The sequence below is a fragment of the Berghia stephanieae genome, chromosome 1, assembly GCF_034508935.2.
Source record: "Berghia stephanieae isolate SIO BIC M18660-M18661 chromosome 1, UCSD_Bste_1.3, whole genome shotgun sequence".
Taxonomy (NCBI): domain Eukaryota; kingdom Metazoa; phylum Mollusca; class Gastropoda; order Nudibranchia; family Aeolidiidae; genus Berghia; species Berghia stephanieae.
Window position 1 is genome coordinate 69,595,171 of NC_088360.1, and position 20,000 is coordinate 69,615,170.

A 20,000-nucleotide genomic window follows, 5' to 3' on the forward strand; every position below is an offset into this window, starting at 1 on the left:
GTTTCCGTCGAATGATGTTGCATTTAAGCCGATTGATTTTTTTCTTCAAAGATTATACTGAAGATGACAAAGTAAATGTTTCAAAACAAGCTTTTCCAATATTTTAGAGAGAAAATGAAGATTGATTGGAGAAAGAGCGATATATTTTTAAGTTTTCTTCATCCAGATCAGCTGTTTGTTGTTTTTTCTTTTTAAATAAGGGGGTTTTAAACGAGCAACTTTGTAAATGTATGGCTTAGCACCTGATTGCACGAATTGTTTACAATATTATTGTTAAAATTACATCAATGCATTTTAGCATGACATATTTATGGGGTCCATACCACAATCTCTTGTTGATAACGACACGATGCAGTCTCGAAAGTTACCCTCTGTGATCTTTGAAAAAGTTGTAAGTGGATCACAATAAAATCTGTAAAATGTTGTGTGGATGGATTAGTATGATTGTGTCACTTTTTCTTTAAAATATTGACCAAAGCGAGTTAGTAAATCTGATCAATTAACGATGGTAGAGATGTTTGTGTTTGTTGTCCCAGCAGTTCCTTGGTGAAGGCAAAGCCCTGAAACAGACGGCTTTGTGTGATTTCTGCCAGCGATGTAGTGTCTAGTTCGGACTTAAGCCATTTTCTCTCACCTCGCCTTCTGGCTAATCCGGTAATTTTTATCACTGAATCACATCAGGGTGTTTGACATCTCAACTTCAGTACTTTGGTTTTCAAGGGAGCCTAATTATTGTCCACCGTTTCAACAAATGACATTTGGAGACTATAATTTGCATAATTTTTATTATTTATATTATGGAAAAGATCCTGTTTAAAAATGTATATTATATATCTAAATAATGTATATTATGAGTGTTTTATAAGTTTCATTACATTGTGCTTCGGTGGAACATAAGTAAATGGTCTATTGTGTGGCCATAGCTATTTGTATGACCACTTACGTGTTTGATAAGGTTTTTACTTTCAATGGGCTCCGGAAAAACGTTAGGCTCATTTTTAGTCCAAAAATAATTAATGTTAAAATCCCCATAAAAATAGTATGATTGTTGTCAATAGCTTGGACAGAAATTTACTCACGAAAATCTGATATATTTTTTTAATCAATCGTTAGATCTCGTTTTAATGGCTTGGTGGTGGACGGCAAATACATGAAATGAAAAGACTTCTTTAAATATTTTGATAATTAGCGAGTCCAACATACTCAAGCAAAGCTGCTAAAGTCCTCATGGTGGAATGATATATTATTACATAATGACGAGAGGTCGAGGTGCAAGTTGGAAAACGCTTCACGAAATGGCAGAGATCGCAATTCCACCACATTTCCTCCAAATACGTAGAAATGATTTAACCCGAATGCCTTCGGGTGCGGTTCTATTTAATATTGGATTATCATATGAATGGTTAAACCAAACGAAAATAGTCATTTATATCCTGAATCCTGTATATCTTGATTTTTATTACGGCACGATCTAACATTCAGTAATCCAATTTTAATGTGATCACTAAGTGCAGTTTGTTGTTGGTGGTGGTGGTGGAGGTGTTGTTGTAGGTTTTGTTGTTGTTGCTGCTGTTTTTGTCGATTACTTTTGATTTGCTCTATCATGGTTCGGTACGGCGTTTTGTCACTGTGGTCGTTCATTTCATTTTGTCTGTCACAGACAGTGATAACATAATTTAACGAAGAACGCAGTCGTAAGGAGTAGGGGCGTGTGGTATTCGTAAGAATTCATTCTAAAAATTGGAAATACGTCAAGCGATACGAGCTCCGCTCCTCTTTGCTTCTCTTAACCTCGCGGATGATAACATTGCCAATCACCTCTTTATCTCTATATTATTTGATGTCCTCGCTTCGCTTTCGCCCCGCCCGTGGTTTGGCCTCGGATTCAGACGTCACCGCTCTCACATCACTCATCAATCAAGACCCCATGTAATGTAAATCGAAAGAGATGGTCAGTAGAAAGCATCCTCTTTCATACCTCTCGGCTATCATTTCATTCAACATGACACAAGTGTATACCAAAGATAAAATCACTAGTATAATTTACAGTCACGTCTCCATAATCTGAACACCTCTGCTCCTATCAGTTTGTCAGGACTACAAAGATATGTGGATAGTGGAATCGGTACCTTAAGATGGCATAGGTAATTTTGACCATGATATTCTAAGCCTATAATTGGAGCAAACAAGGATATGACTATATCGCTTTCATCATTGGCCAATGTTTGGTTTATTAGATTTGTTTGTATTTATTATTTGATTTTTTTTTCACAAGTGCTTATTGTTGTTTTGTTTTTCAAACAAGAGGTGTTGCTCGTTTGGATTGCTGTTTTTTCATTACATGAAAGTTTTCCACGGAAATTGATTATCGAGTCATTTTCACGAGGTCATAACCCTCTCTGTCTCTTCTCTGTTGGTGATGATAGGCGGTTCTTCCTTGCTGTCATTTTTGTCAGTATCCTCATTTGCGTGTGATGTATATCCCACACTGTCGATGATTTGTTCGTCGGTCATGTCGGTTTCGACTTCCATTTCCTTGTCAATATCGACTAATCATTGCGCTGATATGTCACATCCAGGGTCGATGAGAGACTATAAATCCATTGTTTTTATAGAGAGATTGCAAGAAGGAAATGTAATTTGAGTGTGGCAATGCTTATTCTTGATAAGTAATTGAAGCAAGTGGATATGTGGGAACAGACTCATATTCTATAAAGACGGTCGAAAAGTAGATAGAAGCGTCAAACGACGGCGAGATCAAATGTTCAACCAAGGCGTAGCCTACTTTAACCTTATTTGAAAATAAACCTTTGGATGCCAAATGACATCAATATCAAGTGACGGGGGTTGGATAAGCGTCTATCGGAACGTAGAAAAATACACTCCTCAGACAGGCCAATTGGTTAAACAAGAACGAATCTGATTCCTTGTACATATTTAAACCCATCAGACTCAAGTGCTGACAAACAAATAAGGTTCCCATAAATGTCTAGTGATGCAATAAACATATTTTGTAAATATATTAGAATCATGTCCCGAATTTGAGAGTGTTTTGCCAAGATGCGGGTCATTTTAATCGATCGATATTTGAAGGACGGGTTTTATGGCCAAATCTTTAAATTAAATAGTGTCTGTACAGGGTGAGGCAATTAACTGGTTAATATGACAGCATCTTAACATGATTGTGAAACTACAAAGTGAATGAATAATCTAAGACAGCTGATTGGCATGGTCATTTGGCATTGGTAATAACAATGTAATAACAATACAAAAACATTTTAATATTCAAATCAATAAACGATCGTGGATTAAATGTATTCTTTAAAATCTTATTTTGTAATTATATGAAGTAAATTTATCTGATGGGCAATGTCACAGATGTGTTAAATTAAAAAATATCAATATGTATATTTATGTGAGAAACTGAAACACATCTCTGTGGATTCTCTCATGGACCTGGTGTCAATGAGTAAAAACTATTTTCGTCCAACCATTTTGCATTGGCACACGTTCAGAAATTGGCAAACGTATATTCCTGCTTAACTGGGTCGGATAATTTGAACAAAACTAGATACTCTTTTGTTAAAACCAGGAAAACCAAGGACCCAAAGCCAAAAATAATGGCAGCAGGTCTTTGCTGATAGAAGAGGTATTAAAGGTGGACCCAGGAAGGAAGGAATCTCGCATTGTATGAAACATGTAAGATAAAAATGATCCATAATCTTACCAAAGAGTCCTCTGTTGGTTCGTGTCCTTAAATACTGTGGTCCTTTGTCCAGGAGGCGATCGGGCTGCTGGCCCATCGTGATGGATGTGACCAATAGAGACATGGCGCTGGCAGTGATGACACTGATATCGATCAACCAGAATATTCAAAGAATTAAGTAGAGGCAGTGATCAATCACTTACACGTGTCTTCACAACAACAGAAGGTCAGGGCGTTATCTCAAAATCAGTAGCTTCACCACAAACAAAATCGGGGTATAAAAATTATATAGATAATCCAGTTGTGCAATGCTTTGGTCAAGTTCCAATAAATAGGGATGAATTGAGGAATACACGATGCGTTTCCGAAATAACAAGAGTCCTATAATAAATTAAGTAACATGTACACAGTCGGTCCTAAAACGGAATCCCTATTGTACAAAATTGTAGTAAGTTGCGTAACAATATATATAAATATACTATGAAAGAGCTCCTTAAAAATTGGGACACGGGTGGTCCTCTATATTTATGCAACAAAATTAAAACAGAATAAAAAACAACTATCAAACTAAAATTGCATACTCTCTGGAATGTCTCAGTTGTGCTGATTCCCGATATTTAAGATATCAAAACATGTATAAAAATACGTATTATGTAGAAAATGCGTCCCTGAGTTGGTGGTTCTTTTGTATAAACATTGGTGAGAAAAATGCACTGATGATAACAATAAATATTCAAAATTATATAGAATATTTCTTAGGGTACTACATACATGAGGAAATGAAATAGCTGCCGTCAGAATGAATGGTCACACTTGTCATAAATTCATTGACAAGAAAATAATGATCAACATAACTGCGTTTGCACTTTAAATTATTCCCATTTAACACATCAAGTCATCAATCTAGATGGTGTAGATTTGGCTTATAATGTTACAAGTCCAGTTCGTAAATCATGAGGGCTTGTTAAGAACCACTTGACATAGCTGTATGACGTCACATTGACGACACACAGTGACGAATCCGTCATAACTTGGTCAGTCACTTCCACTTCCTTGAAAGATGAGTTGATCTGTGTGATTGAAAAAGAAATGAGATTGAAACACCCATCATGTTTATTTGAATTTGAATCAGTTAGAAAGCAGCAGAACGATCTTGGACTCGTAGTGCGACATAAATTAGATTCGCGTATTCACGTCGGAAATTGGGTACCGCATTAAGAAAGACATTTTGTACATAATTTCAGAGCTAGTTCCACCCAACAGTGACTTGATAGTTGGGTCATTTAGATGTGACTGAAAGTACTTTAGGGCGTACTGGCGTCATACTCAACGGATAGCGAGTATCTGTTATTGTCTGTTTAGCGCCAAAGACACCGAGATATACTCCGTCTCCAAGGGCATTAAGACTCAACAGGAGCAATTTTACAGTATTAGGAAACAAGACATGATAAATCCGTATTATCTTTGGTGATATCTTGGGATGTGCATCCATTTCAAGCGTATACAAAGTCTAAAAGCAAACCCTAATTAAGGTAACTATCATAATGTACTTTAATTCAACAATTGTAAATAACGTTATAAAATGCCGTTTTCCACGCAATACAAGATTAAAATAATAAAGAAAATCCTTTGAAAAAACGAAAGAAACCAATAGGGATTAAACATGTCTCCTAAATGAGCAAGTCGAGGGGAAATAGTCGACATCTCCCCACCACTTACATTTACCAATGCATTATCATATAAGAGGGACACGCGGCACAACGGCCTTCCGCCGCGGTGTTGCTTTGAGTAAATCACCTCACCGTAACTCACGTGTGGTGGTGCATTGCGACTGACGCCTAGTATATCTGATTTATACTTATTTATAAATAATATAAAGAAAAAATTCACCTTGGGAATGAGTAAATTGGTGTTCAATATTTCATAATATGAGAAAAAACATGATATGATATATGGGTTAACGACGGGGGCTTCTTGCAAAGATGTGTCGCCATGTTCTATGACCTAAAATTTTCGTTAATATTTAACAGACAAGGAAATATATAAATAACAGGTTGAGAATGTCACGCAGTGGACACAGTGCCTGTCCGTTGTAATTTGGCACGCACACACACACACACACATACACACACACACACACACACACACATACACACACACACAAGGAAAGTTAATAAAAAGACGCCAATGAATCCAAATTTACTTTCCAAACAAATCAATATTCCTGAATTTTGTGTTTAAATTTGAACCCAGAACACAAACACGTAAACGCACACAACACACGGACACTCAAACATACAAAGATAAACGAATTGGTACGATCAAACAATGCCAGAAACGTCTTTTATATTCCGCCGAAATCAAAGATCGATTCTTCACTGAACCCCTTAAAGCACAATGAAGTGCTGTACGTGGCACAATAATTGTTATTATTATAATTATTATATTCCACCACACCACATGTTTCTAATATTTTCCGCATAAAACTTACTTAACAGGAGCAGTTAAACATTAATACTTAAATCAGCAAGCCAACCGATGACACAAACATATAACCATAATATTTTTAACACGAAATCCAATCATTTAGATTGAAATACAGTTCATGAAGTGGAGCCGGATCTTAAATAGGACAACGTAAAAACTCATCAATTATTAAAACAAAGAAAGATTTTCTTCACATTTTAATTTGATTTAAATTAAAAGTATAATCGAATACAGATAAAACGTGTTTTCATTTTTGGCTTTTAAAAAAGGGTGTATTTCATAAATGTCCGGGGTCCCTCAACTGAGAGGGTCAAGAATAGCCCAACGCCAAGCCAGCGTGTCGTAAAAGGCGACTAATGGTGTGTGATTCCCCCATCTTTGAGTCACCTGGTCCTCCAGGTTGGGGGTTGGCAAAGGGTTAACACCCCTTTCCGTTAAACTCAAACCGTTACAGAAACACAGACAGACAAACTAAATCCTTTTTTTAGCTTGGGCGACCGAAGAGTTTCTGAGAATTAAAGAAGCTGATATACAGAGAAGTGGTAAGACCTGGAATGAGATAAAAAAGTTGGCTCAGGATAGAGAAGGATGGAAACTGTTTGTCTGTGGCCTATACCCTGACCAGGGTGAAAAAGGCAATGATGATGATGATGATGACTAAAATGAATCCCAATAGTTGTTCAAAAAGTCTTAAATCTTAAAATTCCTTAAGAGCTTCTGACAATTTGTGGGTCATTTAAATCTGCCTGATGACATATTTATTAACTGATGCTTTGTGTTTAGTTAAAATACTCAAAACATCCGCCAGTCGGGTATAACGTACCAGCACACAAAACTAATGTGAAACCTTTAACGTTTCAAGTCTAATTCATACAATTTAGTGAGAACTACTCATAAAAAATGGCTGGCAAAAAACAATAACAGAGAGCAGAGTGACACCAATTCCATTCCCTCTATACGAGATAAATTTTTCAGCCAAAATGAAAACTTTAGACGTTTAGACACGACACTTGTCGCGTGCGTGACGGGGAATCCCCACAGCTTTCCTTCGGCCTGACACGCCTCTCGTGTCTACTCACGAACGTTGAGATGATATCCTGACAGGAAAATCAATAAACGACAATGTGAGCGGATGCGTGAGTAATGACAGGGGAAATAAGTACTCAATTGTATCGCAGCTTGGGTACGGCCTCACCTTTCAATAGATCTCAATTGGCCTTGACATTAGATTAAAGTTGGTTCGGATGAGGAAGCCAATGCAGTGGGCATGGCGAGTACGTGTACTCAGTATTAATTTGTTTATTTTTAAATAAACAATCACTTGGAACAATAAGGCTTATACAGCCAGGATTTATACCTGGTTTCTATGGCACGATGCAGGACAGCATCGTTGGCTGGTTACTTTCACGATAAATACTTCCAGGAACGCCTACTTTGGACCCGGCGACCATACCCTAATGGATGGACCGGGTGGTTGGAGAAAAGTTCTTGCGTAATACAATATTGAATACAGAGAGTTTGGTCAGGATATCAGCCAGATGAAAGTAGCCACATCTTTCAGTTTGCAAATATGAAAGGGGGTGGAATGATATAGATGGAAAAATAGGAAGAGAGAAAAAGACAGTAAAGTCAGTAAAGACAGAAATTGTTGGTAGACAGATATGAAAGCAACCAATAATTAATGAAGATGGTGTTCAGAGTTGACTGTGGTAGGAAATCAACGAGGATTACACTTCTAATGTCTCAAAACACTGTTGGCATAATTTTCACAGCTGATTTCTAAGCTTTGGAGTTTTTGGGGTTTCCGGTGGGAAGAGGAGTGTCGCCATTCCGATGATTGTCGCTTCGACTCAGGTTCAACCCACCTAAAAGACTGCCTCTACAAAATGCCTGTTTTATAGACTTAACCAATGCGTTTAAAAATGTTACTCGAGGTTTTTTCTTCGAAAACAAGAAATTCAATGACAGCTTTCTGTCGCTGAACTGTCATAACTTTGTCAAAATTTGACAAAATTAAAATTTTTAAACTTTGGTTTAAAGAGTACATGTATAAGTTCAATTGAGCCAAATATGACGTCACATTAAAAAAATGAACTCAGTAGGAGATTTGTCCCATTACTTTTTGACTCACCCTCGTAATACGTAATAAATCAAAGGCCTGATAGTATAAGTCGCAAATGCATCCCCACAATAACCTACAAAGGACTGTCGATTGTTTAATAAGATTATCTATACTGGGTTGCGCTGTTGGAAGTAATGGGTTGTTGAGGCATGCGGAGATCAGTTACTACAAACTCAAACAGCGGTAAGCTATCAATATAGCTGTCTGTCATGAATATGGTACTCGGCGATAATACCCTGGTCAGCAACAATCACTGTGGCCGATTCTGTTGAATCTGACTAGTCAGTAAGAGGTCGTAACCATTAAATAAAATTTATACCAGTAGATAAGAAGCGATGCAGTATCTCTTCATCTGTCCACTTGACTCCAGGAATCGTCTAAGGCAACTTTGAAGGTGGTCTTATGGACCTGCTGCTTTGCGCTGACATTTTTTCTTTATTCTTGTAAGAAAGCATAAACCTGTCACGCTTTGAAAAAAAAAAAGCACATTAAAAACAATTGGCCAGAAAACTCGTCCTCCAAATATTGATTTAATCGATCGATATGAAGGAGGGTTATCTGGGATTTTTATTTCTCGAGGCTCCGGCATACCTGTCTACTTGAACATTTCAAAATCAGTAGCCAACACGAAATTCATCAGTACTAAATGGTACAATTTAGTAATACTCCACCAATTAAGAACAACAACAACAACAAAAGAGAAAAAAAAAGGGGAAAAGAGAAGGAAAATAGGGGGGGGGAGGAAGTTTTTAAAATATACTGCGTACAACATCCTAATACGTAAAATAAATGTTGCTGACCCCACCATGACGAGTTGGCAATCGACGAAGCTATCATGGGCGAGAACTGAGCAGTAGACTTTATTACTTTAAGGGAACTTTTTTTTTCCTTTCTTGGATAACTGCGGGAACTTAAAATAAAAAAACAATTGTTTGTTTTTTTTTCTCTACAACTAAGACCAAATTCCTGTGAAATAAAAATCCGTAATATTTCTTCCATTTCCGTATGTCCGAAATTGTTACCTAATTTCCGTAACAATTACGGACGACCCGTAAAAGTAGGCAGGTATGCTCCGGACTTTTAAATGTCTCGTCATCACCGCATTCCAAGTACATTTAGTTGTTTATAAATTTTGCTTTAAATTTTTATTCAACTTTTATAAGTCAGAATTGAAGATATATTAAGCGACTTGGACCGTAGTCAAAGGCTGGGTGGATAAGGACCGCAAAAAAATGTCCCAACGTTGTGTCTTTGAGTGCGGGGTTTTACACATCATCATGCATGCAATGGAGGTTGACCAACATCAGTTTGCAGGAAGCTTTAACTGTCGACTGCAAATTGCATTGCAGCATATTTAAAAAATGCTAATGCCAATTTCATAACAAACGTTATCTCATTGTTACCTACCTGAAGATTGTTGTACGTAATTGTGGAGTAATAAAATAGTTTGTTTTTGTTTTTTAAATAAGTGAAATAACACGATATTTTACTATTAAAAATAAAAGAACAACAACTCTGTACACCGTGGTTGTAGTAATGGTGTTAGAGATGATAATGAGGTAATGATGTTGTTGTTATTATAGAAGCGGTGGTAGGGCTGATACTGTGGCGGGGGTTGTAATAATAGTGGTGGTAGAGATGATGTGAGCAGTATTAAAGGCAAGGCTGATCATGTGGTGGTATTTGTAGTAAAAGTGGTTTTAGAGATGGCGGTCACAGTACTGATGGTGTTAGGGATTACGATGACGATGCGGTTCTGGTTGTAGAAGCTGTGCTAGAGTTAATGTTGTGGTGGTCGTTGTAGTAATAGTAATAGTGGTGGTAGAGATCAAAATGTGGTTATTGTTGTAGTAATGGTGGTGGTCGGGCTAATGGTGGTTATGGTTGTAGTAGTAGTAGTAGTAGTAGTAGTAGTAGTAGTAGTAGTAGTAGTAGTAGTAGTAGTAGTAGTAGTAGTAGTAGTAGTAGTAGTAGTAGTAGTAGTAGTAGTAGTAGTAGTAGTAGTAGTAGTAGTAGTAGTAGTAGTAGTAGTCTTTTCATATTAGTAATCGTAATCGTAGTCGTAGTAGTAGTAGTAGTAGTAGTAGTAGTAGTAGTAGTAGTAGTAGTAGTAGTAGTAGTAGTAGTAGTAGAGGTAGTAGTAGTAGTAGTAGTAGTAGTAGTAGTAGTAGTAGTAGTAGTAGTAGTAGTAGTAGTAGTAGTCTTTTCATATTAGTAATCGTAATGGTAGTGTAGTAGTAGTAGTAGTAGTAGTAGTAGTAGTAGTAGTAGTAGTAGTTAGTAGTTTAGTAGTAGTAGTAGTAGTAGTAGTAGTAGTAGTAGTAGTAGTAGTTTTTCATATTAGTAATCGTAATCGTAGTCGTAGTAGTAGTAGTAGTAGTGTAGTAGTAGTAGTAGTAGTAGTAGTAGTAGTAGTGTAGTCGTAGTCTTAGTAGTAGTAGTAGTAGTAGTTAGTAGTAGTAGTAGTAGTAGTAGTAGTAGTAGTAGTAGTAGTAGTAGTAGTAGTAGTCGTAGTCTTTTCATATTAGTAATCGTAGTCGTAGTAGTAGTAGTAGTAGTAGTAGTAGTAGTAGTAGTAGTAGTAGTAGCAGCAGCAGTCGTAGTAGTAGTAGTAGTAGTAGTAGTAGTAGTAGTAGTAGTAGTAGTAGTAGTAGTAGTAGTAGTAGAAGTAGTAGTATAGTAGTAGTAGTAGTAGTAGTAGTAGTAGTAGTAGTAGTAGTAGTAGTTAGTAGTAGTAGTAGTAGTAGTAGTAGTAGTAGTAGTAGTAGTATTAGTAGTAGTAGTAGTGTAGTTAGTAGTAGTAGTAGTAGTAGTAGTAGTATAGTAGTAGTAGTAGTAGTAGTAGTAGTAGTAGTAGTAGTAGTAGATAGTAGTATAGTAGTAAGTAGTAGTAGAGTAGTAAGTAGTAGTAGTATAGGCATAGTAGTATGGTAGTAGTAGTAGTATGTAGTAGTAGTAGTAGTAGTAGGTAGTAAGAAGTGATAGTAGTAGGAGTGATAATAGTAGTAGTTGTGATAGTAGTAATAATAGTAGTAGTAATTGTAGTGACAGATGCAGAAACAACGATGGTGAAGTTCTTGTAGTAGAAATTGCAGGGTTGATGCTGTTGTGGTGTTTGTAGTAGTAGCATTGGTGGTATAGATAATATTAAGGTAGTTGTTGTAGTAGTGGTGGTGATAAGGTTGATACCGTGGTGGTGATTGTAGTAGTAGTGGTGGGGTGATATTGTGGGGACTGTTGAAGTAGTACAGGTAGGGCTCATGCTCTGGTGGTATTCTAGTAATAGTGGTGGTAGATATGATTATGGGGTGGATATGGTATATGATGGTCGAGGTGATGTGGTGATTGCTAAAGCGGTAGTGGTAGGATGATGATGATAATTGTGGTTGTTGTAGGACTGATGCTGTGGTGGGTTTTTTTAGTAATAGTAATGGTGGCGTTAAAGATTATGATGTGGTTGTTGTTGCAGAAGTAGTGATGTTAGGGATGATGTTGCAATGGCGGTTGCAGTACTAGTGCTCGTGATAGTGATGGTGGAAAGATGCTGTAGTAGTATTTATAGCAGTAGTAGTGGTAGAAATGATGCTGTGGTAGTAGTTGTAGTAGTAATGTTGGAATGGATGATTCAGTGGCGGTGCTTGTAGTAATAGAGCTGGTAGGAATGATTGGAGTCCAATGTATGGGAAAGAGGTGAATTCTAAATCTCAAAATGCCGGAATTCCGACGTATGCCGGATATATTTTATGCATGACCACCATACTTAGATGTAAATGAGTACTGCCTGTTAACAGTGACCTTTATTTTCAGAATGCTAGTTCAAAATATAATCTGATAGCGAGAATTGAACAAGGTAATAGCGATCTAAATATGCAACAATAAAGAGCTGAGCGACGTCAACTGTAAATGATATATTGTTATGGAACGCATCGAGAATGGTAAATCCCTTAAAATGCTGTATCTGAATGTTAATATCTATTTTATTTACTACAATTCCAACCTTATTTGAGTGATCCTCTGGGCCTTATGTTTTTAATCACTAACAAAGATGGACAACTCCTATAAAAATAATTTTGAAGATGTCGTACTACACGAAATTATGGTATATTACATTGTTTAGAAATGGGTGTATAAAGGGTTTTGATTGCATACAGATCTTTGTGTAATAAGTACCTACATAATGGAAAATAGTTGGTCGGGCAACACCGGCTATTTTCTTGAAACAAAGGCAAGCGATGTTTGGCTAGTGACTGGCTAATAAATGACAACGATTTCATAACTGGCCTTTTTACGCATATTACCGATTAAATACAGCTAGTGACGGATATTATAGGGTCTATAATAGAAAAAAAAATAAAAATAAAATTAATAACGAACTTCTTATTATAGGAACCAAAGTAGGCCAATAGGACTACGTTTGGTTTTCTCTCAAAGCAAGTCATTACTTATTTTTCACACAGCCACTTAAATTTGATGGCTATGAACACATAAACGAGGCAACCGACATACTCTGACGAAAAAAAAATTATTCATTTTAGCCAGAAAAGTTTAACTTCAAATATCGACCAATTGAAATAAACTTTTTAATTTGTCAAAAAAAAATTATTTAATCTCAAACTCAAACCTGGGAATCCTTTCAAGTTTCGGGTTTAAGAATTTTGGCAAGTTAAGGGTCATTTGATTGAATCGATTGGTATTTGAAATAAAATTATCCCGGCCAAAATAAGGTAAATTGTTTTAAATTCCAGAGTACGAAAAGGTCGAAAGCCATTGAAGAGTTTTTGTAAAGGTTGGGGAAAAAGAAACATGAATTATAAGATATATTACTGTCAGTAGTATAAGATACTGCCATAAAAACGATGATTATGATGATAAATGGCGAGTAAAACTCCCTTATGAATTCAAGTGTTTTTAAATTACCTTACTTAAGATTGGTGTCCTGATAGATCAATAGAGGTTTCCACTTACAAACAAGGGGATAGAGTCGGGGGTAGCAAGAACCTGTTACTGTCTACATTATTAACTAATTCCCGATAGCCATGCGATATGATTTATGTATTTATTTAACATGTTCACTAAATACGATTAATATTAACTATTCTAGTCGGAATGTAAATGAGATGAAATGGAGGTTGTGATAATTCCAGAGAGTTTAGAAATTACTAATTATTTTCAGCTACTGTACAGATTTAATAGGTACCCTGGTTTATATATGTATATATATACATATACATAAAATGAATATAAATCATTTAAAAATGGGGTGGGATACCTTCTAGCGAGTGATATCCATCATCCACAGTCATGAATCGAAGAAAAAAACATAATTTTTTTTTAAGCAATGTACAATATAATACACTTTAAGCAAACAGTAGAATTCACATACTAAAGAAGAAGCACAGCTTAAACATTTTAAACAGGTTAAAAGCTTTACCTTCGGCCAAATGGGCACAGACCATCAGAGTCGAGTTTATCTCACCTTAAGTAGCCACCTACCACAACAACCGAGACCGAAAAAAAATAATAATAATAAGCAGGTTAGATAGTTAAACGACAAGTTGTTTCAGTGTACGAAAAGTTTGCTGTGCTTCTGGCTGTAAGTGGCGGGGATGAGATTGATGGTAGGGTGAGAGAGGGGAGATATTGTCTTGAGAAAGATGCTGAGTTAAAAGTGAAAACAAAGTGAGATGGGAAACAGATGTGGCTTATGTTATTCCTCTCTGACAGCCGCCGACAAACAGTTGTCATTGATTGTCTAAGACTTTATTAAGAAGCCATTTTGTTGTTATTCTATCTAATTTTTTATTTCAAAACGAGTCTACAACTGAGAACGGTGGATGAGGTAAGTAAATAAAGTAAGAAAGAAGAAGAATAAGAAGAAGAAGAATAAGAAGAAGAAGAAGAAGAAGAAGAAGAAGAAGAGAAGAAGAAGAAGAAGAAGAAGAAGAAGAAGAAGAAGAAGAAGAAGAAGAAGAAGAAGAAGAAGAAGAAGAAGAAGAAGAAGAAAAGCAAAAACATATTTTATGATGTTAGTATTGCTACAATCTTTGCTATAGTGGCTGCTGTAATAATAATAATAATAATAATAATAATAATAATAATAATAATAATAATAATAATAATAATAATAATAATAATAATAATAATAATAATGATAATGAATAATAATAATAATAATAATAATAATAATATAATAATAATAATAATAATAATAATAATAATAATAATAATAATAATAATAATAATAATAATAATAATAATAATAATAATAATAATAATAATAATAATAATAATATAATAATAACAATAATAATTGGGGTTGTTTTTGTTGTTGTTTTTGTTATCTTTTTATGGACATGGGGGGGGGGGCATTTACTTCCATTTACTGCATTAGGGCGGAAGCATTATCTCTAGATTTTCTAGTTTCCAAAATATAACCTTAATGGTAAATTTCCACAAGAGATGAATAAAGAAACATTTTATGTTCAGTTTTGACTTGTCAGTTCTACTTTGGTTATGCTTGCATAACATACATATGTACTTCAATAACTTCCATCAATACCTCAAGCGTCTATGGCAGGCCTGCCTACTTCTACGAATTTTAGGCCAACCTGCAGAGCAATATAAGGTAAAAATAAACCTTGGGGCGGAAGGCGGGGATGAAATTATGGCACTTAAATCACATAATATAAGGACTGAGAAACGTTATCAAACCTTGCCGACCGAGGGTAATCTGGTCACTGACAAAGGCAGATTAGTGACTAGTAGGTACTATTTTCCCTATGATAACTACAAATGCTAAAATTTTCAGGTAGGCAGGTTTGGTTTATGGTCACTGACTGGTCGAGTTGAGGACAACAACTTTAGCTTGCCAAAGGGTACAAAACAGTTTGGCCTGTGCAAGCGCCTCCCACCCTGATCGCATTGATAACAATAATAAAAGAGTTTGCATTAGTGTTATGTCAATGTTTTTGTGGGGTTTGTGTGTGTGTGGGGGGGGGGGGGAGGGAAGCAGTCTAGTTATGATAATATTACTTATTCGTGTATAGGACAACCTGAAATGACACCTTGCTCATCACGCACGGTGTCTAGCAAATGAAGCCCTGCCTAACATAAGACTCGACGGTGAAACAACACTTCAAACGATAAGAGGTTTACGGTTGGGTGGAGGGCTGAGGAAGAATGACTCGGTGTTATTAATTAATGCTCTATTATTTTCTTTACTTTTTTTTTTTTTTTTACGAAGTCATAGGGTGTATGCATTGAATATATAAAAGACTAAGGTGACCTAATTTATTATATGCATTTAAAAAAAAATTGAGGAAAAAATGCACGGTGAATCTCTTTTCGATTCCTCCCCACCCCAAAACCAATAAAATATTTTGTGTTTTTTTCTGTTACATCAAAGAAAGACAAAAAAAAAAAAGCAAATCTACAAACAAACAAAAAAAGAAAAAAAAACAGTAGGATCGAAGCTATGCTATCGGAAATATTTCATTAAAAACTATATATTATCTTTATCTGAAACTTGCATTCAATCTTTATCTTTTTATTTCTTTAATATTGTATATCCAAGTTACTTTTTTTAATAAAACTATTGGAGATAAAACCAAAGTTTTGTTTGTAATATATTGTATCGACCCCTATCTATGTGACAGGCAGCAGGATTAGTCAAAATGGGAATTCCGAAGATGAAATCAAAGACAGAGTAAACAAAGCAAGAAGAGCCTTTGGAATGCTCAGAAATATGGAAATCGAGGAAATTCACCAACAAAACAAAGCTTCGTCACTTCAAAACAAATGTTCTATCTGTTCTCCTCTATGGGTCTGAATCATGGAAACTGACAGACACCATCTCCAACAAACTAAATGCATTCCAAAACAAATGCCTAATAAGGATACTGAGGATATTTTGGCCAAAAGTAATGTCAAATAAAGAACTGGCTAAATACACACAAATTGAACCAGTATATGAAGCTGTAAAGAGAAGGTGGAAATGGACTGGACATGTCCTCAGAATGGATTCAAGTGTCATTCCCAGGAAAGCCCAAGGTGGGCCCCAGGGAACGAGAAGAAGGGACCGCCCACTGGAGACCTGGACGAGGAGCATCGAAAGAGAAATGAAAGCGAGGGGATGGTCTTGACAAAAATGGTCGCCAACTGAGAAAGCTCGCGTTCCACCGTGTCAGCCTTATATGCTGATCAAGCACCAAGAGAAGTAAAATAAAAGTATAGTTGTATCTATATGTGTTTTAACAGACAGACAGAGATAAATCAGTCACATTATTTGCACAGATAAAGCTTGAAACAAAAAGTTGTTTGTTTTTAAGCAAATAAATACATAGAGCAAAAGGATATTGATATCGGTAAGAGAGTAAGCTGATTAGGGCAAAGGCTAGTTTTGGTTTTGAGGGGTGGTTTTGGTTTGTTTTCGTTTTGTTGTATTCTTTTCTAAAGAAAATAGGTAGGAATTAAATCCATTCACGAAGGCCACAAAAAAAGGTTACTCGTCGCCTCAAACTCAAAACAGTATTTTGTTGTGACAGTTTAAATGGTAAAAATTGAATTCATACCCAGAAATTTGAAACAAGTCAATATTTAGCAGTGCTGATGGTGACTATAAGTGAAAAATGAGGAAAATCTTGACCGATGGTCTTTATATATATATATATATATATATATATATATATATATATATATATATATATATATATATATATATATATATGACCGATGGTCTTTTTATATATATATCATATATTATATATATATATATATATATATATATATATATATATTATTTATATATATATATATATATATATATATATTAGTGCTCGACATGTAACAATGGAGCGAATTATTATTATTGTAATATTTACCACGATGTTGGAGTCAGTCTACATCGATGTTTCTGGCCTTTCAGTCATCGTCAGGACTGTGTGTTACATGAGTTTGGTTTCAACAAGCAACAACACACAACAAACCAAACTCATGTAACACACAGTCCTGACGATGACTGAAAGGTCAGAAACATCGATGTAGACTGAGTCCAACATCGTGGTAAATATTACAATATATTTATATATATATATATATATATATATATATATATATATATATATATATATATATATATATATATATATGCATATATATATATTACATTATATATATAATATGTGTGTAGGGGGGGAGGTGTGGGGGTGTGAACGTCTCCTCCCAGCTAAGGATCCGTGCTATGACAAGGAATAAACGAGCAAACTCAATTCATAACAAAGAGCAACGTGGAAAGGGTAAAAACATATGGGGGATAGAAAACACAGCAATTGACCTCTCGGCCCACCATGGGAGGTTAAAGACCCCACCCACCAGCACTGTTAGAATAACTGACCATCTCATGGCCACATATTTATATGGATCTTGTCATGACAGCGATTACCATTCGACATCCTATGTATGTATATAAAAGCCCATTAAAACTAATTCCATCATAGTTTACACACTCATTTGCATCATTGCCTGCATTTGTATTAATTACATGCGAGTGCCATACCACAAGACCACCCAACTGCCAGTAGTCATAGTAGTAGTAGTAGTAGTAGTAGTAGTAGTAGTAGTAGTAGTAGTAGTAGTAGTAGTAGTAGTTGTGTAGTAGTTGTAGTATAGTATAGTAGTAAGTAGTAGTATGTAGTAGTAGTAGTAGTAGTAGTAGTAGTAGTAGTAGTAGTAGTAGTAGTAGTAGTTGTTGTAGTAGTAGTAGTTAGTAGTATAGTAGTAGTAGTAGTAGTAGTAGTAGTAGTAGTATGTAGTAGTAGTAGTAGTAGTAGTAGTAGTAGTAGTAGTAGTTAGTAGTGTAGTGTAGTAGTAGTAGCAGTTAGTAGTAGTTAGTAGTAGTAGTAGTTAGTATGTAGTAAGTAGTAAGTAGTATAGTTGCGGGGCGGTCCTTGGCAAGCTTAAGGACCACGGTCCTACGGTCCTTGGGAAATGAAGACCGCAAGGACCGGTCCTAGTAGGACCGGTCCTTTTCGACATTGAACATTCCTGAGAGACTGTTGGAAATTCGAACCGGTTTGACCTTTGAGAGCGTGGGATCGTTCATTCTTGAACCGTTAAAGACCGCTACACGATGAAAACCGTGGCCTACAGGAGTAAAACACACGGAGTAGTCACACTCATTTCAAATTGTAACCTAATTAGAGAAGAGGGGTGATGCCTTCTTTATTTGCTCACCGTACTTCATTGTTACTTCGATAATTTAATAAAATTTGAAATTTATCCCCATTAACGGAGATAATGGCATCGCCCAAGGCGTTGATCGAGTTGTTCGTGGCGTTGATACACACACGCAATTCCTACCCCCCCCCCCCCCCCCACACACACACACACATTAGAGGGCAGCGAGCATTGAAGAGTAAGAGAGAGACGTGAAGTTATAATAAGAGGGGGTGGATGAGGTGATAAGAGGGGTCGATGGTGACTTTTCGCCAGATCTAACAAACTCAGCTACCCATTCATTGCTGAGTAGACAGGGATTCAGAAAAAAATCGACTGCACCCGGGATCGATCTCTGGCCCTTTGCGTATAAAGAGAGTGCTCTATCAACTGAGCTATCGGGGTCCCCAAATATTCTATTGGACTTTTTTAAAATTCAGACGTTATAACTGGGTTTTTTGGAAGGAAGAAACTAATGAAACTCATATTATTTGATTAGTAAAAACACCAAACGAAATTTTAATATTATTGTATTATTTTAAATGACAACACTCAAGGCCCACTATATAGAGGGCCTTGCAACACTGCGATAGAAAGGAGTGGTGACAAGAGATGGACAAAAGAAAACAAAAAATCGGATTTGCTACTTGCTAGGTTCGACACACACACACACACACACACACACACACACACACAAACACACACATCTTTTGTAGTCACATACATTTCAAACAATAACCCATTAGAGAAGAGGGGTCATGCCTTCACCATAGATCATTGTCATTGCGATCATTATGGTGTAGTAAATTTTGAAATTTACCCCGTATAATGGAATCGTCCAAGGCGTGCGCCTCCTGTTCCCCCCATCTCACACACGAAAGGGCGGTTTGCGGAGTGGAGGTTGGTGGTCGTCTGCCTGTATGGTCGTCTGTGTCGTTTAGTGTATGGCAAAGGGGGGTGGGTGCGATTAATTAAGTGGGATGGGTGGTGATTGGTGGAAGATAGGCAACCGAAGCAACGAATCGCTGGGGAAGTAGTAGGCTATGGCGCGAGACCGTAGGACCGTGGTCCTTGCAAGGACCGCCCCGCACTAGTTGAAAGGTGATAAGAAGTGAGGACCGCCGCCGGTCTTCCCCTCTGGGACCGGTCTTCGGTTCACAGCTAAAAGACCGTCGGACCGCGGTCCAGACCGATCTTCAGCGCGGCACTAGTAGTAGTAGTAGTAGTAGTAGTAGTAGTAGTAGCAGTGGCGGTTCTAGCCTATTCATAGTGGTGGGGCAAAGATGATTCGGTCATATATTATATATATATATATATATATATATATATATATATATATATATATATATATATATATATATATATATATATATTTCAACTTTTGAAAAAATAAAATATTTCAACCACAAATAATCACATTCACTATGAAATGACAATACCAGTAGATTTTAATTATTCCAAACGTAATCAAAA

The 20,000-nt window shown here is 36.2% G+C and overlaps 1 protein-coding gene across 2 annotated transcripts in view; it reads right to left on the reverse strand.

Moving 5' to 3' along the window:
• LOC144980535 (uncharacterized) overlaps window positions 1-20,000 on the reverse strand; it is an 84,342-nt gene that overhangs the window by 57,639 nt on the left and 6,703 nt on the right. For both annotated transcript variants that reach the window (XM_078928204.1, XM_078928196.1), the window contains exon 2: window positions 3,728-4,776. In XM_078928204.1, the coding sequence (XP_078784330.1) occupies window positions 3,728-3,830 (103 nt within the window). In that variant the 5' untranslated portion in view covers window positions 3,831-4,776. The remainder of the gene's footprint in view (window positions 1-3,727; window positions 4,777-20,000) is intronic.